Below are 19,198 nucleotides of genomic sequence, written 5' to 3'. Positions count from 1 at the left end.
TCCCTCGGTTTTAGTTCGTAACCCGGATTTGTTTTCTCTCAATCGATTTGTGACTTTTGAACAGCGGTATACTACTGTTGCCTTTATTGATTAAGTCTCAGCTATCTATTTTTCAGTTTATGTTTGACATTTCGGGCTAAAGGTGGAGGATATCTTGTTTCAAAGAATTTACTGTCGAAACAACACACAACAATACAGGAACCATATGCAAAAACCGAGCAATTTAGAAAACTATGTTACATTTACGACAGAGAACTACCATCATTTTGTTTTGACAGTGTTAGATGCACAGGAGAACCACTTAAACTTTCAAAAAGGCTTACAACTTCACGTCTTATAAAAGTGTTTTTTAAGAATTGGTCTGATCCTTATCCATTTAATGGAAGATCTTCCCTTGCATCTGAGATAGAATCATATGAAATCAATGTTTTCGAAGTTAACGAAGGGGACCCTGAAACAATAATGAGGAATACAAAAGCTATTGCGGGACCATACAACTGTTCGAAAGACATAACAGAACTTGAAATAGAACTACCAGAGAAAAATCCAATGCTCTATGCCATTTTACTCGAAGTGAAAGACAGAACAAACAACGCGAGACACGCACGACGCTTTGTTCTGTACGACAATTCATCAGAGATTGTGAAGAATGATTTAATACCTTTGAGGGTTGTTTCAGCATCAAACCAAACAAACTTCATATGGCAAATACACCATGAAAGTATTTGTTATTCATGGAAAAATCGATTTTTCAATAACAATTATAAAAAGAACAACCCACTTCGTCCAATCAAGTCAGATTCATATGACTCAATAAAAGGAATTTACGATCAAAGGTCAGGCGTTTTACCTGTGACGGGTACACAGAATATCAATGGTTTAACTGATTTTTCCTATACTTTGTTGCGGAACGATATAAATGTTGTAGTTTCCGAAAAAGTGCGGAATTTTACGTCACAGTCACTATGCCTTAAAACAATTATGAACGATGGTGACACATTCTTACTACGTCTCCGAGCTAGAGATATAATGAACCATACACTCAATGATAGTGTTCAAGTTCATATCGACCGATCTGTACCGGAAATATCTGATATATGGTTAATTCGAAATAGAAAAACGCAGCTTTATGTTCATCATAGCTCAGACTTATCTAATATACATTTAGAGTTTAAGGCGTTCGATTTACATAGTGGAGTTCAGGAAATCAAATGGGCGTTTGGTATTTATGAAAACAAAACAGTCTTGATAGAAAAATCAATAGCAGTGGCAGCAACGAACAAATCGGTATGTACCTGATTAAAATCTGATAAACAAAGAACACGTGCAATTGAAAACCCTTTCCAGAAGCCAAATTATTATACAATGATAAAAAAGTATAATTGAAAGGAACAACATTAATTAAGAATAAAGATAAATTATTTGCGATTCTAAATGACACCAATCAAGGACATCTATATTTCTTAAATAACTATGGTCTGTCGTTTTTTAAACCGTTTTTTTTTTACTAAGTTTGTGAAACAAGTAAATATATAGATTACTTTTATGGATTCTCTCAAAGTTTAAAATCATAATTAACGAGCGAGGTTCCGTGTAAAATTGTTTTTCAAAAATCTTATTCTGTCATAAATCTTTTATGCAATACATTTATTCAAGTGTCTCCTTCTCTAATTTGATCATCAGCATGGCTAAAGGCATTATTGCCAGAGGTATTATGAGGTGACACGTCCAGGTATTCAAGCGATTTCCTGTCGGGCTAAAAAAAAATCTCTTTATTATACATTTACATAATGCAGGTTCATTCATCGCTGTCAATTACTGTTGAGCGTATCAGTGTATACGGCCGGAAACTTGGAATTTTGCATTTTGAAAACTATTAGATGAAATACATCATTTGTACATTTTTTGTCTTCAGTCCGACAGTGACATAATCCCAGTTAACACAAAAACATTGTGTTTATGTTTTAAAAACATTTTGAAAAATGTTGTGAAATTATCGTAGAAAATATCAAAATCACGTTAAAATGTATGGCGCTAAAAATATTTTCAAAACATTTTCCATAACATGTCCAGGATATTTTTAAAACATCATTAAAACGTTTCTGAATTTTGTTGACAATGTTTGTAAAATGTTTTGTAAATGTTTTAAATATGCATGTTTATAAAATATCCTTGAAACATTTTTAAAACATAAAAAAAATGTTTTTGCAGGATAAAATGTTGTGAAAATGTTCAAAAAACATTTTACAAAATGTTTTAATAATGTTCATATTCTCAATACATCATTTAAATGTTATATGAATATCATTAGAAAAATGTTTTCTTACATCGTCATTCAAATGTTTTATAAAATATTCAAAAAACATTTTAATCATGTTTGATCTGGGGGTGGGGAGGGGGGGGGGGGTCCTGGGTCACCTTATGGAGCTATAATTATGGTTAATCTAATTCCTACTATTTCACTCAAACTTTGTTTAGTTTAGAGCCTGTGGCCCCTCTTTTCATAATCCTGGATCTGCATCTGAAAAACAACTGCTGTCATATACTGATCTTTACCCCACATCTCCTTTTACAATTGTTTGTTGATTACAGTTGAATCTATATATATTTTGTTTACTTTTGTCGGATTTATGTATCGTTGACATAACCCTATTTTTTGTAATACCTTGAACACGTAATAATTTGTCATGGTTTTTTTCTGATTTTAATCTTAATGCATTTTTTTGAGAAGTATTTCTTGATTTCATGTTTGATCACATGTAGCATCGGACATTTTTTTTCTGAAGTTTTTTGACTGTTTTCTTTGCTGCCTTAGTCAACACTATACAAGATAGAATTACAATTATAAATGCAAATCATTTATTCAATATTTTCGTATCACTGTTCTTTTTCAAAGTTTCTTTTGTTCCATTCTTTTTATTTCTTTTGACATCTGCTGGCTTCTGTAAAATAAAGTGTAAACAAATTAGTCCTTCTGTTTAGTGATTAAACGAGTGGAAATTCAGCTAATTTCATTGAATTACACAATAAACTATTTTTCTTCAATTTAATCAAGTGTTTTCACAAAAATATATTGAAAAGTGTCATCTAATCAGTGTTAATGGATTCAGAAGCAACAATTGTAGCTACTTTATACATCTGTAGAGTCTGGGGTGTATTATTATTACAAAAGTGTAACGGTAGATTTCACCAGTTTATAAAATAAGACATGTATACTGTACACTACAATTTTCTCAATTTAGAGTAGCCAGCCGTGTAGGGCCTGTAACATTTTCTTGGTCTTACAAAAAAAAAACCAAGTTTCGTAATGGTTATTGTATATTTTAGCGCAAATACTTGTACTATAGATTGAGGATTTTAAAGAATAAATACCTTCATAAAATTTGCTCCTCCAGGATGGTTTGAATCATTTCTAAGCTTATATTCTTCTATATAATCCCCATTTCCATTCTCAATTTTAATCTGCATTTCTGAAAATCTATCCTAAATTTTGGTACGTCTAATCATGCTAATTGATCCTACAAAAGTTAAAATAAACAAAATAAATAAAATACAGGTAAGAAAAAGTCACATTGTATTAGTCAGCTACAAAGGCCACAACATTAAAAAATAAACAGCTGCGCCATGAGCGCATGATACGCCCGTCGCATTTTTCGAAGAAAAAAGTTCAATCATTTCTCAATGTCAAATCAGAAATTCATGAAAATTGAAAGAGAGCTTAAGTCAATAGATATAAACTATTTACCAAAGTTTAAAGAGAACTGCTGAAAGCGTTTTTGAGTTATTGTCCGAAAACTAGAAAATCCACGCTATTTTTAATGAATGAAACTCCAGAACTCGGAAACGTAAAATCTAAAATTTAAAAAGTTTTATTCAAATTGGTTAAAGCATTTATGAGTTAATGTCCGACATGTTGACGACAGACATACGGACAACGGTATACCATAATACGTCCCGTAAACGGGCGTATAATTAAAGACAATTCAAACAATGAAACTAATGGCATAATTTATAAAACAAATATGTCAGAAATGAACCGACAACTACTAAATCAAACTTCTGTCTTGGGACCGGCACATAAATAATTATCTGGCCTTGGGCTTGGCTGTAGGGCTAAACACAAATTTACAAATTACATAAACAATATATTATAGCACAGGGGCGCGTATCATAGATATTTTGGGGCGGAAATATATGCCAGTCGACTGGTATGCGTTATATATTGTGTGTTTATAGCTAACCATTGCGTGCTTGAGATTCCCTTGACTAGTAGATACGTAGCCAGCGATTGAGCTAAGGAAGTACTGCTTAAATAGCTCAGTCTGTTAAAGCCAACAAAGCGTCATAGGGCGGACTTGTAACACAGAACTTTTCAGACATGCTCACTGGTTACAAGTGATTACATTTATGAATTTTAAAATCATATAAATAACCCTTAAGTTTAATCCCTTTTCTATAATTCGTAATGTTCACTGGACATAAACATCATAACATCTAGGTAGACTAAATCATCACCCCCTTTTTGCATTGTGCTTGCTTACACTCGTATTAATTCTTGGAATATATGAATCAAATTAACCAAGATATTTCCAGAAGCATAACAATGTTTTATAAATGTGAACTAGTGTCATATCTTACCAGTTTTAACGCATGATAAGGTTATTCTTTATTTTGTACGTTTCCTTTGTCTTTGTTTACAGCATGGTAAATAAAACTTCCGGTTACTGGTTTCCAAAATTGCTTCGGATCATGTTCGTTGGTCATCGGGAACAGTTAGATTTTAAATGTGTAAACTTTTGTTGTCGGTACTGGAACAGAAAATCCGGAAAATAGCAATACGTGCACTGTAAAAGGCTATATATGGGAAGTACCGCTTCAATCACTGTCATTTGATGAAATAAAGTTTTTCTTCCATAACCTAAATTAATGTTTGCAAAATATTGTTTAAACATTTTCTACTAAATGTTTTTAGGTAAATGTATTCATAATATTTTTTTAAAATGTTGTTAAAATATTAGCAACAAAATGTTTTATAAATTCATTTTCTCAATACTAAATGCGTAACGTTTTTTAAATGTTTTTGGGTAAATGTATTCATAATATTATTTTAAAATGTTGTTAAAATATTAGTAACAAAATGTTTTAGAAATTCATTTTCTCAATATTAAATGCGTAACGTTTTTAAAATGTTTTCATCAAATATTATGAAGAAATGTTGTTAAAATATCTTAAAGGCATGTTATTAAAACATTTCATGAAACATATTTAGAAAATGTTTTAAAAACATCGCAGCAATATTGTTAAGAATGTTTTACTCATATGCTTTTAAAATGTTTTTCAGAGGTAGAACGTACATATCTTCTGAACATTTATAAAACATTCAAACAAAATATCTTAAAAAATGTCATTGAAAACATTTTCATGAATATTCTTACATCATTGTAAAAACATTTTCAAAAAATATTTTAAATAAATGTTTTTAAAATACAAGAAAAAATATCTACATAAATATTTTTTCGACAACGTTTTGAGACGACATTTATACAACCTTATAAAAATGTTGTGAAAATGTTTTGTGCTACCTGGGATACTAGTCATTGCTAAACTAATACGTGTATACAATTTAACTACCACTTGTTTATGAATGGCATTTCTGGTTTAAAGAATGATATTTGTGAAAATCTCAATAGTTCTAGCTAAATATTTGAGGAAATAAAATTTAATTGATACTTCTATGGCCGTAAAATATTGAAAAATGTCAGTATATACTCGTTGTCAATAATTATGAAAAATTTAAAACATAGCCTATATATATTTATTTCACAAAAATGTATGCAATTGTCGATCATTGATTTATACAGATAGAAAGTTACGGAACTATAGATAGTTACAATTTAAAATATATGTTGAAAATAGAAGAGAGAAAACAATCATATAAATTGCATAAATAAAGCATATTCCTGTACCTTATAGGAACGGGTATACGAAAATTTTCTCGTTTTTTTAGGGGAAAATGCACACATTTGTTAAATAAATATAACAAATACACACATTTAGTAGAAAATAAATTCATATATAATTGTCATTTTTGGTTGAAATGGTGGAAGGGGTCATTTAAAAACATGTACATGTACTCTGTTGTTAGTAGTGGTTATGCAACTTCATAGAAAATATGCATAGCCGTAGTTGCATAGTACACACCATAAATTTATTTCCAGTGTATTTAGGGTCTCTAAAAACACCGTAAAGGATCTCCTTTGTGCACAAAGGAGCATAATGTAGCACAAATGACCACAAAGGAGAGTAAAAAGAGCACAAAGGACCTTTAATTGGATGTTTCACAAGGAAATAATATAATTTCTGAAGAAAAATATATAAAAAAAAATAAAAAATCATGAAAATTGCAATTTTTATTACGTACGACTTGGTGTAATCACCGGTACCAGATCGAAACCGACTGCATATCCGGTTTATGTCATAGCTCATGTTTGTGAATTTATATATAGTAATTAAATGATCAGTAGTTCAGAAATGTCAATATACACTTTGTTTTATCAAATTTTATCCTGGACAAAAACAGTGTATCTATCAAAATCTTCTTACTTTATAAATCTATGAAGAAAATGTTTCACAAGACACAAAAAGGATCGATATTGTAGTAATTCTTAAACTACGAAATTGACATGAATTTTCAAATCCGTATTTCAGAAATGTCAATATGCTCCGTGCTGAAGGCCGTACTTTGACCTAGTATAATTGGTAACTTTTTATACATTGTGACTTGGATGGAGAGTTGTCTCATTGGCACTCATCCCCCATCTTCTTATTTCTATTTGTTTTTATAAATAAATAACCAAGTAAATATATAGATTGACAAAATCATAACTCATTTCGAAATTCTAACCGTCGGAATTAAAAAAAATCTATAAAAGAACTCTCTCATTTTAACAATGGTTTCTATTTTTTCACTTTTTCACTTTTTTGACGATTTCTTTTATCTCCGCTTGTGTGATCTACATTAATTTTGAAGTTCCCTTTTGAAATATTTTCAAATATTAGTTAAGTAAAAATAACAGTATTTGAAACAGTTTTCTTGTTTGTAAAGACTGCTTTTTAACACTGATAATAAATTGTAAAGAATTCCACTTTGGTAATGATATGACAAGCGCAATCAAGTCCTCATTATACAATTAGTTTTTCATGTTTTTATTTGCGGAATTGAAATTTTGACAAACAATTTTTTTTTAAATTTTTGTATCTGTTTATTGTCAAGTCTTTATTTTATGTTCATGTTTTGCAATATTTTAGAATATAAATGTATAATAAACTCTTCGTTACTGATAATCTAAAAAATGCCGTAATCTTATGCATATCCGTACCAATTTTTGAACACGGTTTCGTAAATCTTCAACTTACCGATTTAATGCTAGTATTTAATAAAATTAAATATTTTTTTCGTATGAAATGACTTTATTCCCCATTACATACACAATTGTATGTCCTTCGTGCTCAAATAAAGCTCCTTTGTGGTCCTTTGTGCACAAAGGAGGTCCTTTGCGGTGTTTTTAGAGACCGGTGTATTTCTGTCATTTTAATAATTATTACATCGGAGCTACGTGTATATTATCTGCATATGGTTAGGTACTGTCCCACGATGTTTCACGTATATACTGAGGTATATACTGGTTTCGGTGTTTTTTACTAAGTATTAAATCAATTTAAAAATACTGCTTGTCCAGTAAGTACTGTAGCCGATATAAAGGAGTATTCTATGAAATTACAAAAAGAATTTTGTTCCTGGATGTATTTTTTGTTTTTTGTTTTGTTTAGTGATATCAGAGACATATAATACATTGTATTATATGTCTCTGGTGATATAAGTTGAGAAAAACTATCTAGTCAGAATTTTAATCATCCCCCCCTGGACCCATCTTAAATCATGAATGGTCATGCTTTACGAATTTCTTTGACATGGTACATTCTGTATAGGCAGTGATTTACCTCGACATTTCTGGGTATTACAGAGCAACATGTATATTACCTGTAAATGGAAGGGTGTCGTCCCATGAGGCCTTACGTATACAGTTTCATGTCTATAATGGCGTTCATTACCTTTCTCTATTAACAAGATTTTATAACATTCACACTTCTGAATGTTCTGTATATCAATTTCATATTTCATTTTCATACCGAATGAGAATATGTTTATTTTCAAGGAAACATATTGAGTATCAAATTAATTTCGGTGGTTTTTATTTAACTTGGTATTAAATCACAGAAATTTTAAAATACTATTGCTTGTCTGGTATTAAGGAGTATTCTTGTCTGTTTAGAGTGGGAATAATGTGCCCTACTGAAGAATATGAATGACAAGTCTTGCAAAGGTACAAGATAAAAAGCACATTGAAAATCCGATTCTTCCAGTCTGTCTTAAACAAATGGTATGAGTGCCAATGAGACAATTCTCCATCCAAGTCCGATGATCACCTTTTGGCCAGGTAACACCTACCAATATTTCAAATTATACAGAGTGTTTCCATACATTTTGTAACCGTATGAGGTAAATCAAAAGCGCTTTGGATACACCTTTTTTGTTCGTTTTGATCATTAAATAGTATACTCTGTATTATGACACTTCTTTATTTGTTTTCCCAAGATAATTTCTTCGTTTTTTAAATAATCAAATAAAAAAATATTTATTATTTTAATAACTTCCCCTTTAGATTTATAAATTTGCACATTATTTAACATTTTTATAACATCGGATTTATTCGTCCGACATATATATTACATACATCTTCAAAATAATGATTCGGTTAACAACGAGCCAAACCCTGGTCCTAAGTATAATTTAATATTCCCCGACGTTCTATTTGTATTTGCCACCTTTAACATGTATTCTAACTTTGTGTATTTAATCGACCTTCCGTCGTATAATCCATTCGAATTAACAGTCACACCTGGCACGGTGTACCCTAGAGGTCTTGCTAATTGCCGATCTGTAAATAACCTTATACCTTTATACAAGACTTCCACGAGTATTGCCAGAGAATAATACACACATCGTATTTTCCTAGTCCTACCGTACCGGTAGATAGTAAAAGGTCAATAAGCGTACACCTTTGTCTTTACAGTTTAAGTTACACTTTAATTTGTTCACCATATCCGTCGGAAAAAGCAAATCTTAAAAAAAAATAAAAGATTGACTTTTTGTGCTGTAAACAAAAATATACGGTAAATATAGCAAATTTTATCTCATGAATGTAAAAAGTTGCATGTCTGTTCATTTTATTGTCATACTGTCGGATGGTAATTAGCTATCAAAATTAGTCATCGGCGCGCTTATGATTACGTTAAAATATGATTAAAGACCAAGACTTTAAACGATTGTTCTTTAAATTCCGGCATGCAATTCCAGGAGAAAACGTCACGTACAACTATTTTTTTTTTATTAATTATTGATTTTCTTCTTTATTACTGCACATATAACAATAAAACTTTGTGAATATATATTTTATGTTATAATGAACATATTTAAACTGTAAGTAAAAAATCGCGAATTTTCCCTTTAATATATGTCGAGATCTTAATCGAACCGAGTATAAAACACATTGATAGTGACTTCAAAAGATCTACCATTAACATCAATCTTTTAACAGACAAAATTCTTATTATATAACTAAAAAAACCACTGAATAGGTTCCTGACTTTGGATAGGCAAACATGATTAAATTGTTCCTCTCAGTACATTGGACTCCTATGTTAAAGCCAGATATCTAGTAATGGAGGAATATGATTTATGCCATTTGATGATTGCATATGTCTATTCCCAAATCTTAACCTAATGATAACAAAATCTATCGTTTTCTGGAATTCTCCCACCACGTTTTCATACGTTTGGTTTTTTATGCTCTCAAGGTTCGTAATTGATTTGGTCTTTTCACTACTTTGGTTCTAGCTCCACTGGAGAATCTTATGTTAATGAAATGTGTGTCCGACGTACTACATTATAATTATGGTATCTTCCATAAAGCGGATTTCTTCTTTCTTGAACATGACCGAATGCTTTGAAATGAAAATACGTCGTATTTCAACCAAATGACTATACAAGGTCATCATCAGTTATATCAACAAGCATTGAAGAATGTGATATACCATAAACAACTAAATAAATTATTAACTTAGAATAAGGTGACATTTCCGCTAAATCACATGTACCGGTATAAAAGAGGGGCGAAAGATACCAGAGGGACATTCAAACTCATAAATCGAAAACAAGCCGACAACGCCATGGCTAAAAAAGAAAAAGACAAACACACAAACAATAGTATGCAAAACACAACATAGAAAACTAAAGACTTAGCAACACGAACCCCACCAAAACTGGGGGTGATCTCAGGTGCTCCGGAAGGAAAAGCAGATCCTGCTCTACATGTCGCACCCGTCGTGTTGCTCATGTTAGTACAAACCCGGTTAATAGTCTAATTCGGTAGGTCACATTCGTGAAAAGGGAACGGGATTGTAGTTACGACATTAGGAACATATTTGCTATCAACTGTGAAACGGATCTTCCATAACGGTCAACCAACTCGTGATGGCGTCCGTAAAATTTACGAAGGGATGATTTCAACTTCACCATTTGGAACTCTTGGTTTAATAGCTTCCTTGTGAGGAGCGACTCTCTATCAAGGAAATCATGATAGGAAATACAAGTCCGGGAATACCGTATCAATTGGGAGATATATACTCCGTATGCAGGCGCTGTTGGAATGTTGCTACATAGAAATGGAAAGTTCACATTTGGGAGGTGAAATCATCTCTTTTGTCGTAAAGATTTGTTTTCAACCGACCCTCATTGTTAATTTTTAGATGTAAGTCAAGAAAAGAAATCTAGATAATTTTCTTATTTTGTTTTGTTCTTTCAGATTTCATGTGAAAATACAACGTCTTGTTACTGTCCGATAATTGGTGAGTGTACATCAACAACATATGTGGCAGACCTGAAGAAGCTGAAAACACTTAGCAAACATGAAGGAAATCATAACAGGAGGTACTTCTTCACCGTGAAAGCAATGAATAATGCTTATCTCGTCGCTTATGACCATATTGACATATTAGTTGACGAATCTCCTCCAGAGGTAGGCGTGGTTTTGGAAGGTCCAGTAGGCAGTCCGGATATAGATTATACGAGTTTCAATGAAGTCACTGCTCACTGGCATGCATTTATTGACCACGAAAGTGGTATTAAGTTATATAGAGTAGCCATTGGTAGAAACTGTATCCACAATTTGAGAAACATAGAGATCGGTAATTTTAACGGTTCATTTGTACTAGAAACCCCTCACGAATCAGCAAAAATGGTGTTTCCAGATGGTCAGGGTAAATACCATTTGACTGTTATAGCGTTTAACTCCGCAATGAGTCCTTCAAAGATCGCTTGTTCTGATGGAATAACATTCGATGAAAGTGTTCCAGAAGTAGTAAACGTTAACATTAAGCATGCAAAGACTGTAGAATCTATCGGTTGTTATGACGGCGTTCCATGGCTCGTGAAGCAAAATCTCTCAAGAGTTAAGCTATTTGGAGATGAATGTAGTAAACTATGTACAAACAAGAGTAATGACGATATTTTGAGTTTACTTCCTATCATACAGGAAAATACAGGCGAAGGTATAGCCGTATCATCTTTTATATGCCGCACTATTAGTTGTTATAAACAAAACTTTATCTACAACCCGACAGATCTTTTTCAAATTAAATGGGGCATTAGTGAAGATCATAGCCAGATATCTAATGCCTATGTAGGATTTGGAAGAGATTTATCCGAAATTGATAGTCCAAATTTAATGGTTTATACCAAAACACATCACCTCACAAGTTACATCCAGCATCACAGAGGTTTTATAGGAGAAAAAACTATATTCATATTCATCAAAGTGCAAAACAGAGCTGGTCTAGACCAGAAGATTTGGTTCGGACCAATATTAGCCGACGAAACACCACCAGTCTGTCATGCTATTTCAAAACCTTTGATTGATAATGGTTATGTTATTGTTCAATGGGGTAGGAAAACATTTTACGACACAGAACAAACAGAAGAAATTGGATCAGTAATGTTTCGTGTTGGTAAGTTTACGAAATTACAAACAGACACATATAATAGATAATGAGATTAGTTACGAAAACACTTTAATGAAATAGAATTAAACAAACAGACAAAATAAGATTAGTAATGTTTCGTATAGTCAAGTTGGAAACAAATTACGTCATAAAACGAACTGAATAAGATTCTTGTAGTTAAGCTGGAAAAAGGAAAATAGTTCAGGAAATAGGACAAAAACCTACATGATATACTGTCCCATGTTTTGGAGAGGTATGGTAACCCGAAAACATCTTTAGCCCCCTAAGATTCTGTATGTGCCTGTCTCAAGACAGGATCCTGTAATTAAGGGTTGTCGTTTGTTGCAGTACATAATATTTGTTGTTTGTACAATTTATCATTTTGTACATTTAGCAGGTCGTTAGCTTCCTCGTTTGAATCACTTCACATTTGTCATGTCGGGGGCGTTAATAGCTTGCATTGTGGTATGGCTTTTGATAATTGGTAAAGGCCGTATTTAAAGCAATATAAATGGATCCAAAACTCTTGCTGAAATACTTCTTGTAATAAACAGGTATCCGTCGGTTGCAAAACAAATAAAGTTTCCTGAAAATCATTGATTGCTGTTGTTTAAAAGTAAATTATATCACTGCTGTGTCGTATTTACTTACTGTGATTTCTTTTTCTACATTAAAAAGTAAAATAACAAAAATACCGAACTCCGAGGAAAATTCAAAACGGAAAGTCCCCAATCCAATGGCAAAATCAAATGCTCAAACACATTAAACGAACTTACTACAGGCATTTTCTTATGTAGCTAAACCTCTCACTTGTATAATCCGTAACTGAAACTAAGTAATAATATTTTATCTAATTGCTCTATGTGTGTGCTCAATTTAGTAAGATTGAAAAGACTAATTGACTTACTGTTCACAAATGAAATTAGTTTAAAAATCTATATCTGAATTTTGAGAAACTGACATCAAGCATATCGACGCAACCATTTGATTGAAATCAAGATGTTTATTCGAAATATATTAATATGAATTTGTATATGTTTTTTGTTCAAAGATTCCATTTTATGTAAGGGGAAAATAGTGGTTTATATTCAATTTTATAAATGTAGTATAGGTTCCAATTTTCCTCGTCTGCTTTCATTTGTGTCATTATAAATTAATTTCAAAGGATAACTACCGACAAAATAGAAACATAGGGATGGTTGTTCTTTAATAAACATGAAAATGGAGTTCATATAACTGTGACTTAACAATGAGGTTAAGACGAATCTCACAGTTAATGCTATAAGTTAAATCTGTAGCTATAAGTTTTCTGTTTTATTTGTGTTCTTTGGTTTTTCTTTTTTTGTATGAGAATAGAATTTTTCTTAGTTGATTTTTTAACTGGCTTTTTTGCATTTTTAACAGAATCAATTGCATTGTTGACTGTTTTAATTGTAAGGTCACACCGGTTTCATTTCCTACCATGATTTCATTGATAGAAGGCTGTTGCTTGAAAAGAAGCTATTAAACCGAAAGTGGCGAAGTTAACATCATCTCTACGAAAATTCTAGACACCAGCACAAGTGGGTTTACCGTTTTGGAATAGCTGTTTCACAGGACTGATCTGCTTACCCACAGGGAGTAGCTAATATCAGCTCAAGTTTTCGTTTGGGTTCGTGTTGCTCAGTTTCCAGCTTTCTATCTAAAAATGGGGAGTTGTGGTTTGATTGCCAATGAGATAACTATCCACAAGAGTTAAAATGAATTGGAAGTAAGCAATCATAGACCATTTTAGGGTCTTAAACAATGTCGAAAATTTATAGCGTATAGTCGTGTTTTGTAGACTATTTTGGTCGATTTTCGTAATTTTTGCCATGGAGTCGTCAGTTTGTCTTTAACTATGAGTTTGAGTATCCCTTTTGTATCTTCCATCTCTCCCTTTCAAATTATTATCTGTTGAAACGCATATTCGTATATTTGTGGCTTCAATCATATTCCTTTCCAGAAATTCAGTAACACAATTTGATTATTTGCACGAATATTTTTTTAATAACAGTTAAATTTCTGGATAAATAATTCAACGGAAATTTAAATACAGCATACAAAAAGTTTTTGCTAGAGTGTATGCTTTTTGCTAAAATATGTTTAATGATTTAGTCTAAAAGAAATATACTTCCAATTCAGGTTTTTTTTTTCAGTTCACCAATTAAGAAACCAGTAAGTGGTTATTTCAGTTCTCTGATAATAGCCTATTTTTTAAAGGAAAGAACAGCAATGCTGTTTAGACGCAACAACAGTTGTTTAGACAAATGACACAATCAAATTTCGTTCGTTTTGTTAAAAGTTAACATGAGTCTGGAGCCTCATTCATGATATATCATGACAGTGCAATAACCATGATTACAACACTGTTACATACTTTAGATACAGCGGCATCAACCATTAATGGTTATAAAAATGATCACGTGGGGTGCATACTGATATATTGGCATTAAGTTATTGTAAAGATAAGAGATATAAAACAATTATTTCTTATCAACTATGTTTTTTTGTACCTAATATCACAAAAAAAAACAAGCAAAAAAATAAACACGTGGAAATTTAGCGCTTTGGTTAAACCAGGGCTATAAAACGTGTAGCCTCCTCTTTAACTTATCACATGTCTTGAAAAATAAAAATAATGTAATTTCAACATTTACCAATAACAAAGCACGTACTATTGTTGTTACATTTTTTAAAGTTAAGAATATCCAACACTTGAATGAATTAAACTTTTTCATATTTTTACTATCATTGCAGGCGTTGAAAATAAGTATGTAACACCTTTCCTGGAGTGGGACATCAAATCACACGGTGGTCAGTGTGGTTTACATCACCAATGCATCAAATACCCTGTGAACAAGTTACAAATGTATGAATCAGAGAAAAGATTAGACTTCTATATTCAAATGCATGTGTACAACTATGCTGGACATTATTGCAGTATTAATACACCTTCTTTCATACTACCAAATTCACTTCCACCTAAACACGGAATAGTTTTAGATGTTGACCCTGGAAGTAAAGGCTTTTATCAAGATTTAGATGTTATTTATGACTCTAAGGTTTATTGTTTTATAATGAAAGATTTTACAAATGAAGAGATAAAATTTGAAGTAGGAGTCGGCACTGTTAACAAATCCGATGATGCAATAGCTTTTCACGTGTTTAACGCAACCAATGAAGAAATAACATGCGAATCTATAGGTAAACTTAAAACAGAGAAACAATATCATGTGACTATCAGGGCATCTTATAAAAATCAGGAAATCTACAGAGTATCGTCCGATGGGTTCGTGATATTAAATAGTACATCTGTGACGTCGTCTATGACGATTTACCATGGTATTCGATGTGGGGTAGACAACGTTTTGAACAAATGGATTATCTCATCATCAAAATCTGTACTTCAACTTTCTAAACCTCTTCAACATGGCGTCACTCATTCTTTGTTAACGGATTATACAAACGCATCATTTACAATATCAAACACAAATGTTCTTGTCAAATCTCGAAGACAAATTTTCAATCATATGATTATAACATTTATTCCTTTAGTTTCGGTCTCAAAGATTTTCCTCGATGTAGACAGTAATAATTCGAATAAATCTTCAAATATCACATTATTTCTCCATCAGTGTGATCCAGACATGGAATTGCAATCTTCGACTACATTACTACCTGTTTACTGGTCAATTGGCGAAGAATATATGCAGTACGTATCACATTATGAAGTAGGACTATGTGAAATGTCAAATAATACCACTTGTGAAAGCAGACTTTTGTATGAATCGGTTGGGACGGATCAATATAAATATTTTCATGGAAATTTGAAGGAATCAATTTATAAGGTGTTTATTAAGGCGTGTTTCAGATTGAAATGTCTTGAGCCTTCCAATTCTAGAGAAATTATAATTGAAACAATAACATCCATAGACATGAAAGTTCAAGCTTCGCTTCAATTGACGGATAATTGCATCAACACAATTGTAAAATGGCGGAAATCACCCTGCAATGTATTGTATAAGGACACCATTCCGGTTGGTTACAGATGGTCTTTATTCAAAGACAGAGGCAATACAATGCTTACAGACTGGAAGGTCTTCGTAGGAAAAGAAACTAATGAAAATAAAGAACTTTTTACGGTAAATTATTTTTTATTACTAACTTCTCTAAATTGAATAAAAAAATCTATGTGGTTAACTACTTTCATTGGTTTTGAAATATTCTAATTAAAATGAATATCCGTGAAACCGATATCAGTCTTCGTATCCGTACACACTGCTCTTCTGTTTATTTGATATTAGCAATGTAAAGAAAACAGACTTATCTTCCACTAGAAAATTAAATATGCAATCTACCATTTTCTTTTATTCTTTTGAATTTTTATATATTTTACATAACTATTTGGAAATTGCTCTAATTCAAACTCATTCATAACAAATTCGCATTTGTAAACTGTTTTGTTGACATGACATTTTAACTAACAGTTAATATATATTGTCATAAAAGTCTGTTTGGATTCCTTGTTAAACAAAACAGCATTACAAAAAGAAATATTGATATGGTTAAGATTTTAAAACAAAGAATGCATATTATTGATCTATGCAACATTGGGCTATGTGCAAATGTCAACCGAATACGAATTATGTGCCCCAAAACCCCTTTAAAAATAACGCGTCCGACATTATATACTGCATGTTAGAACCAAGCATAACGCAAACATATGAAGACTATCTAATTAGCTTTACAGGCATGGCTGTAATAGTTAAAATCAGAGGAATTGACAAATAGATTTGTTCAAATTCAAATTGAAAAATAAAATGCACTTATTTTTTACGACATTGTCAAACAAAAAGGTGTTTTTGGGTGCGTCAGTCTCAGTCAAAACTCATAAAAGTCTTCTTTTTTGTATAGCTTTTTACGTATACAGGTACTTATACATCCTTTGACGTAAAATGTTAAAGTTTGAACTTCCTGATGAATGTGAAAAGAGGTAAAAGATGCCAAAGGGAATTTCAAACTTTTGTCAAATAGAAACTAAAAACGCAATTGCATAAAAAAGAAAGAAGACAAAAAGATTAAAAAATGTCCACAAAACACTAAATATTTAGAATTAAAGATTGAGCAACACGAACTTCACTACCTCCCAAATTGTTTAGTTCACCTTTGCATATATGCCTTTACTCGGATTTGACACACTATTTAAAAACTCTTATACTTCGTCACTGTTTTAGCCGTTAACCTATTTTTATTCAAGGGTAACTGAACGGCTTAAAATGACGCGTGTGTCGTAGTGAAATATAAGCCATGTTAAGTTTTTGCCACCTTGTTCTTGGTCGGGGTTATATTGCTCAATCAATCTTACGTTTTATGTGTAGTTTTTTTTAAGGCTGTTGTTTTTATTTTCATCATTGTGTTTTATTCGACATCTGTTTGTTTTAACTTCACCCTTGGTATTTACCACTTTTGTCGGCTGCGTATGTTTTAAAACACCGTCTGGTTCAACTTGTCAATTTTCTGATTTGTCAAAATTCAAGGGTTGAACTGAGTAGATATATTATTCATTATAGAATACCATTTAACATTCAACATTGTATGCAATGCGCATTTTATTTAAAATGGATGAAAACGTTAACACAGAATATATTCATATTAATGACCCCATTAATATGATCAACTTACAAAAAATAAAATAGCATTGTACGGTGATAATTTTTTGAGTGACTGAATTCAGTCACCTGATTGCATCTTTATATCACATAATTCAATAAGTACAATAGAAAGTAACATTACCATTTTATTCGTAAAATATCTATAAAATACATTTGTACTTGTTGCTTCTTAACTAAAACCTATTACTGTTGATTCAGATGAAATAGAATTCGGACTATAGATTAATACAAGCAACATATAACAGGATAACAGCTTAAATGAAATTAACTCTTTATCCTGTTCATTATTTTCACAAAATGTTGACTGAATTCAGTCACACAGCATTTGATAGAAGCTACAAGAAATTGTACTAAATTAGAGTGTTTTCTAAGACTTAAATTACACCAAGTGTGATTACATAGTATACACATCTATAATACAGATGACTGAATTCAGTCAATACAAATTCAGGAAATATTTGTTGAAAAGACCAATTCTGCAGCAGTAAAAAAAATATAATGACTGAATTCAGTCACAAAATTAGGTTTACACATTTATATTTACTAGAGCATCAACTCATAGCAATGTGTATTGCTGTTTAGTTCAGTCAGAAGGGGAATAATTTAGGGATGTCACTCTAGTAACCATTTATAAAAAGACACTGGAAATTATTTCCATGGCGATTATCCCTCCCCCAATCACTGTCTATTGATTTCGAAAATGCATAGTTAGTTTACAGGTTTATGTTTGTGATTTGGTCAGTTTAAGGCTGAACATTAACGGTTATTACATTAGATGTGCAGTTGTACTAGATTTTGCACATCTCATCTCCATAATGATTATTTTCCCTCCCCCAGTCATGATTCGTTGACTTTGAAACTTTTACATAGGGTCAATTTCTATACTTTAATATATCAGAATACTGATGAAAAATGGGTAAGTAGTCATTTAAGTATTGTAATATCAAAATTGCACACAGGTGATTCATATCTCTGTATATATTGATTGGTTACTAATACTTGCCATCAAAATTAAGTGAATTTTTGAAAGCTGTTGTTTTAAAATGATACTGTACTAAATAAATGCTTATTCTTATGGTGTGCTGTTACACACACTGTCCCAGCTAGGAGAGGGTTGAGCGATCACAAACATGTTTCACCCTGCCACCTCCGTTATGTGACTATCCCAAGTCAGGAGCCCGTTGTTCAGTGGTTGTTGTTGGTTCATGTCTGTCATATTGTTTTTCGTAAATTGTAATAAATTAGGCCGTTATTCTTCTCAATTGAATTGGTGTTTAATGTCGGGGTCTTTTATAGATGACCATACAGTATGGATTTTTCTCATGTCGTTGAAGGTCGTATGCCTACGGTTACATCATTTGAACTTTCGTGGAAAGCTGTCTCAA

General features: G+C 31.9%; 1 protein-coding gene and 1 long non-coding RNA gene across 2 annotated transcripts; one reads left to right on the top strand and one right to left on the bottom strand.

Annotated features, from left to right (window-relative positions):
• The first annotated feature begins 462 nt into the window (after positions 1–462).
• Positions 463–18,207, top strand: LOC127711862 (uncharacterized). Its single transcript, XM_052218025.1, has 4 exons — positions 463–1,287; positions 10,926–11,570; positions 11,889–12,126; positions 18,128–18,207. The coding sequence occupies exons 1-4, from the start codon at positions 463–465 to the stop codon at positions 18,205–18,207; spliced, it is 1,788 nt and encodes a 595-aa protein (XP_052073985.1).
• LOC127711606 (uncharacterized) lies at positions 2,843–4,939 on the bottom strand. The gene is made up of 3 exons (XR_007986807.1): positions 4,639–4,939; positions 3,373–3,518; positions 2,843–2,942 (listed from the first exon to the last, which is right to left on the bottom strand). It is a non-coding gene; the product is annotated as an uncharacterized LOC127711606 (long non-coding RNA).
• Positions 18,208–19,198: the final 991 nt, after the last annotated feature.

This window comes from Mytilus californianus, unplaced genomic scaffold (genome assembly GCF_021869535.1).
Source record: "Mytilus californianus isolate M0D057914Y unplaced genomic scaffold, xbMytCali1.0.p SCAF_8, whole genome shotgun sequence".
NCBI classification, from domain to species: Eukaryota; Metazoa; Mollusca; class Bivalvia; order Mytilida; family Mytilidae; genus Mytilus; species Mytilus californianus.
The sequence above is the reverse complement of the archived record's forward strand: the minus strand, read 5'-3'. Positions and strand labels throughout refer to the sequence as shown.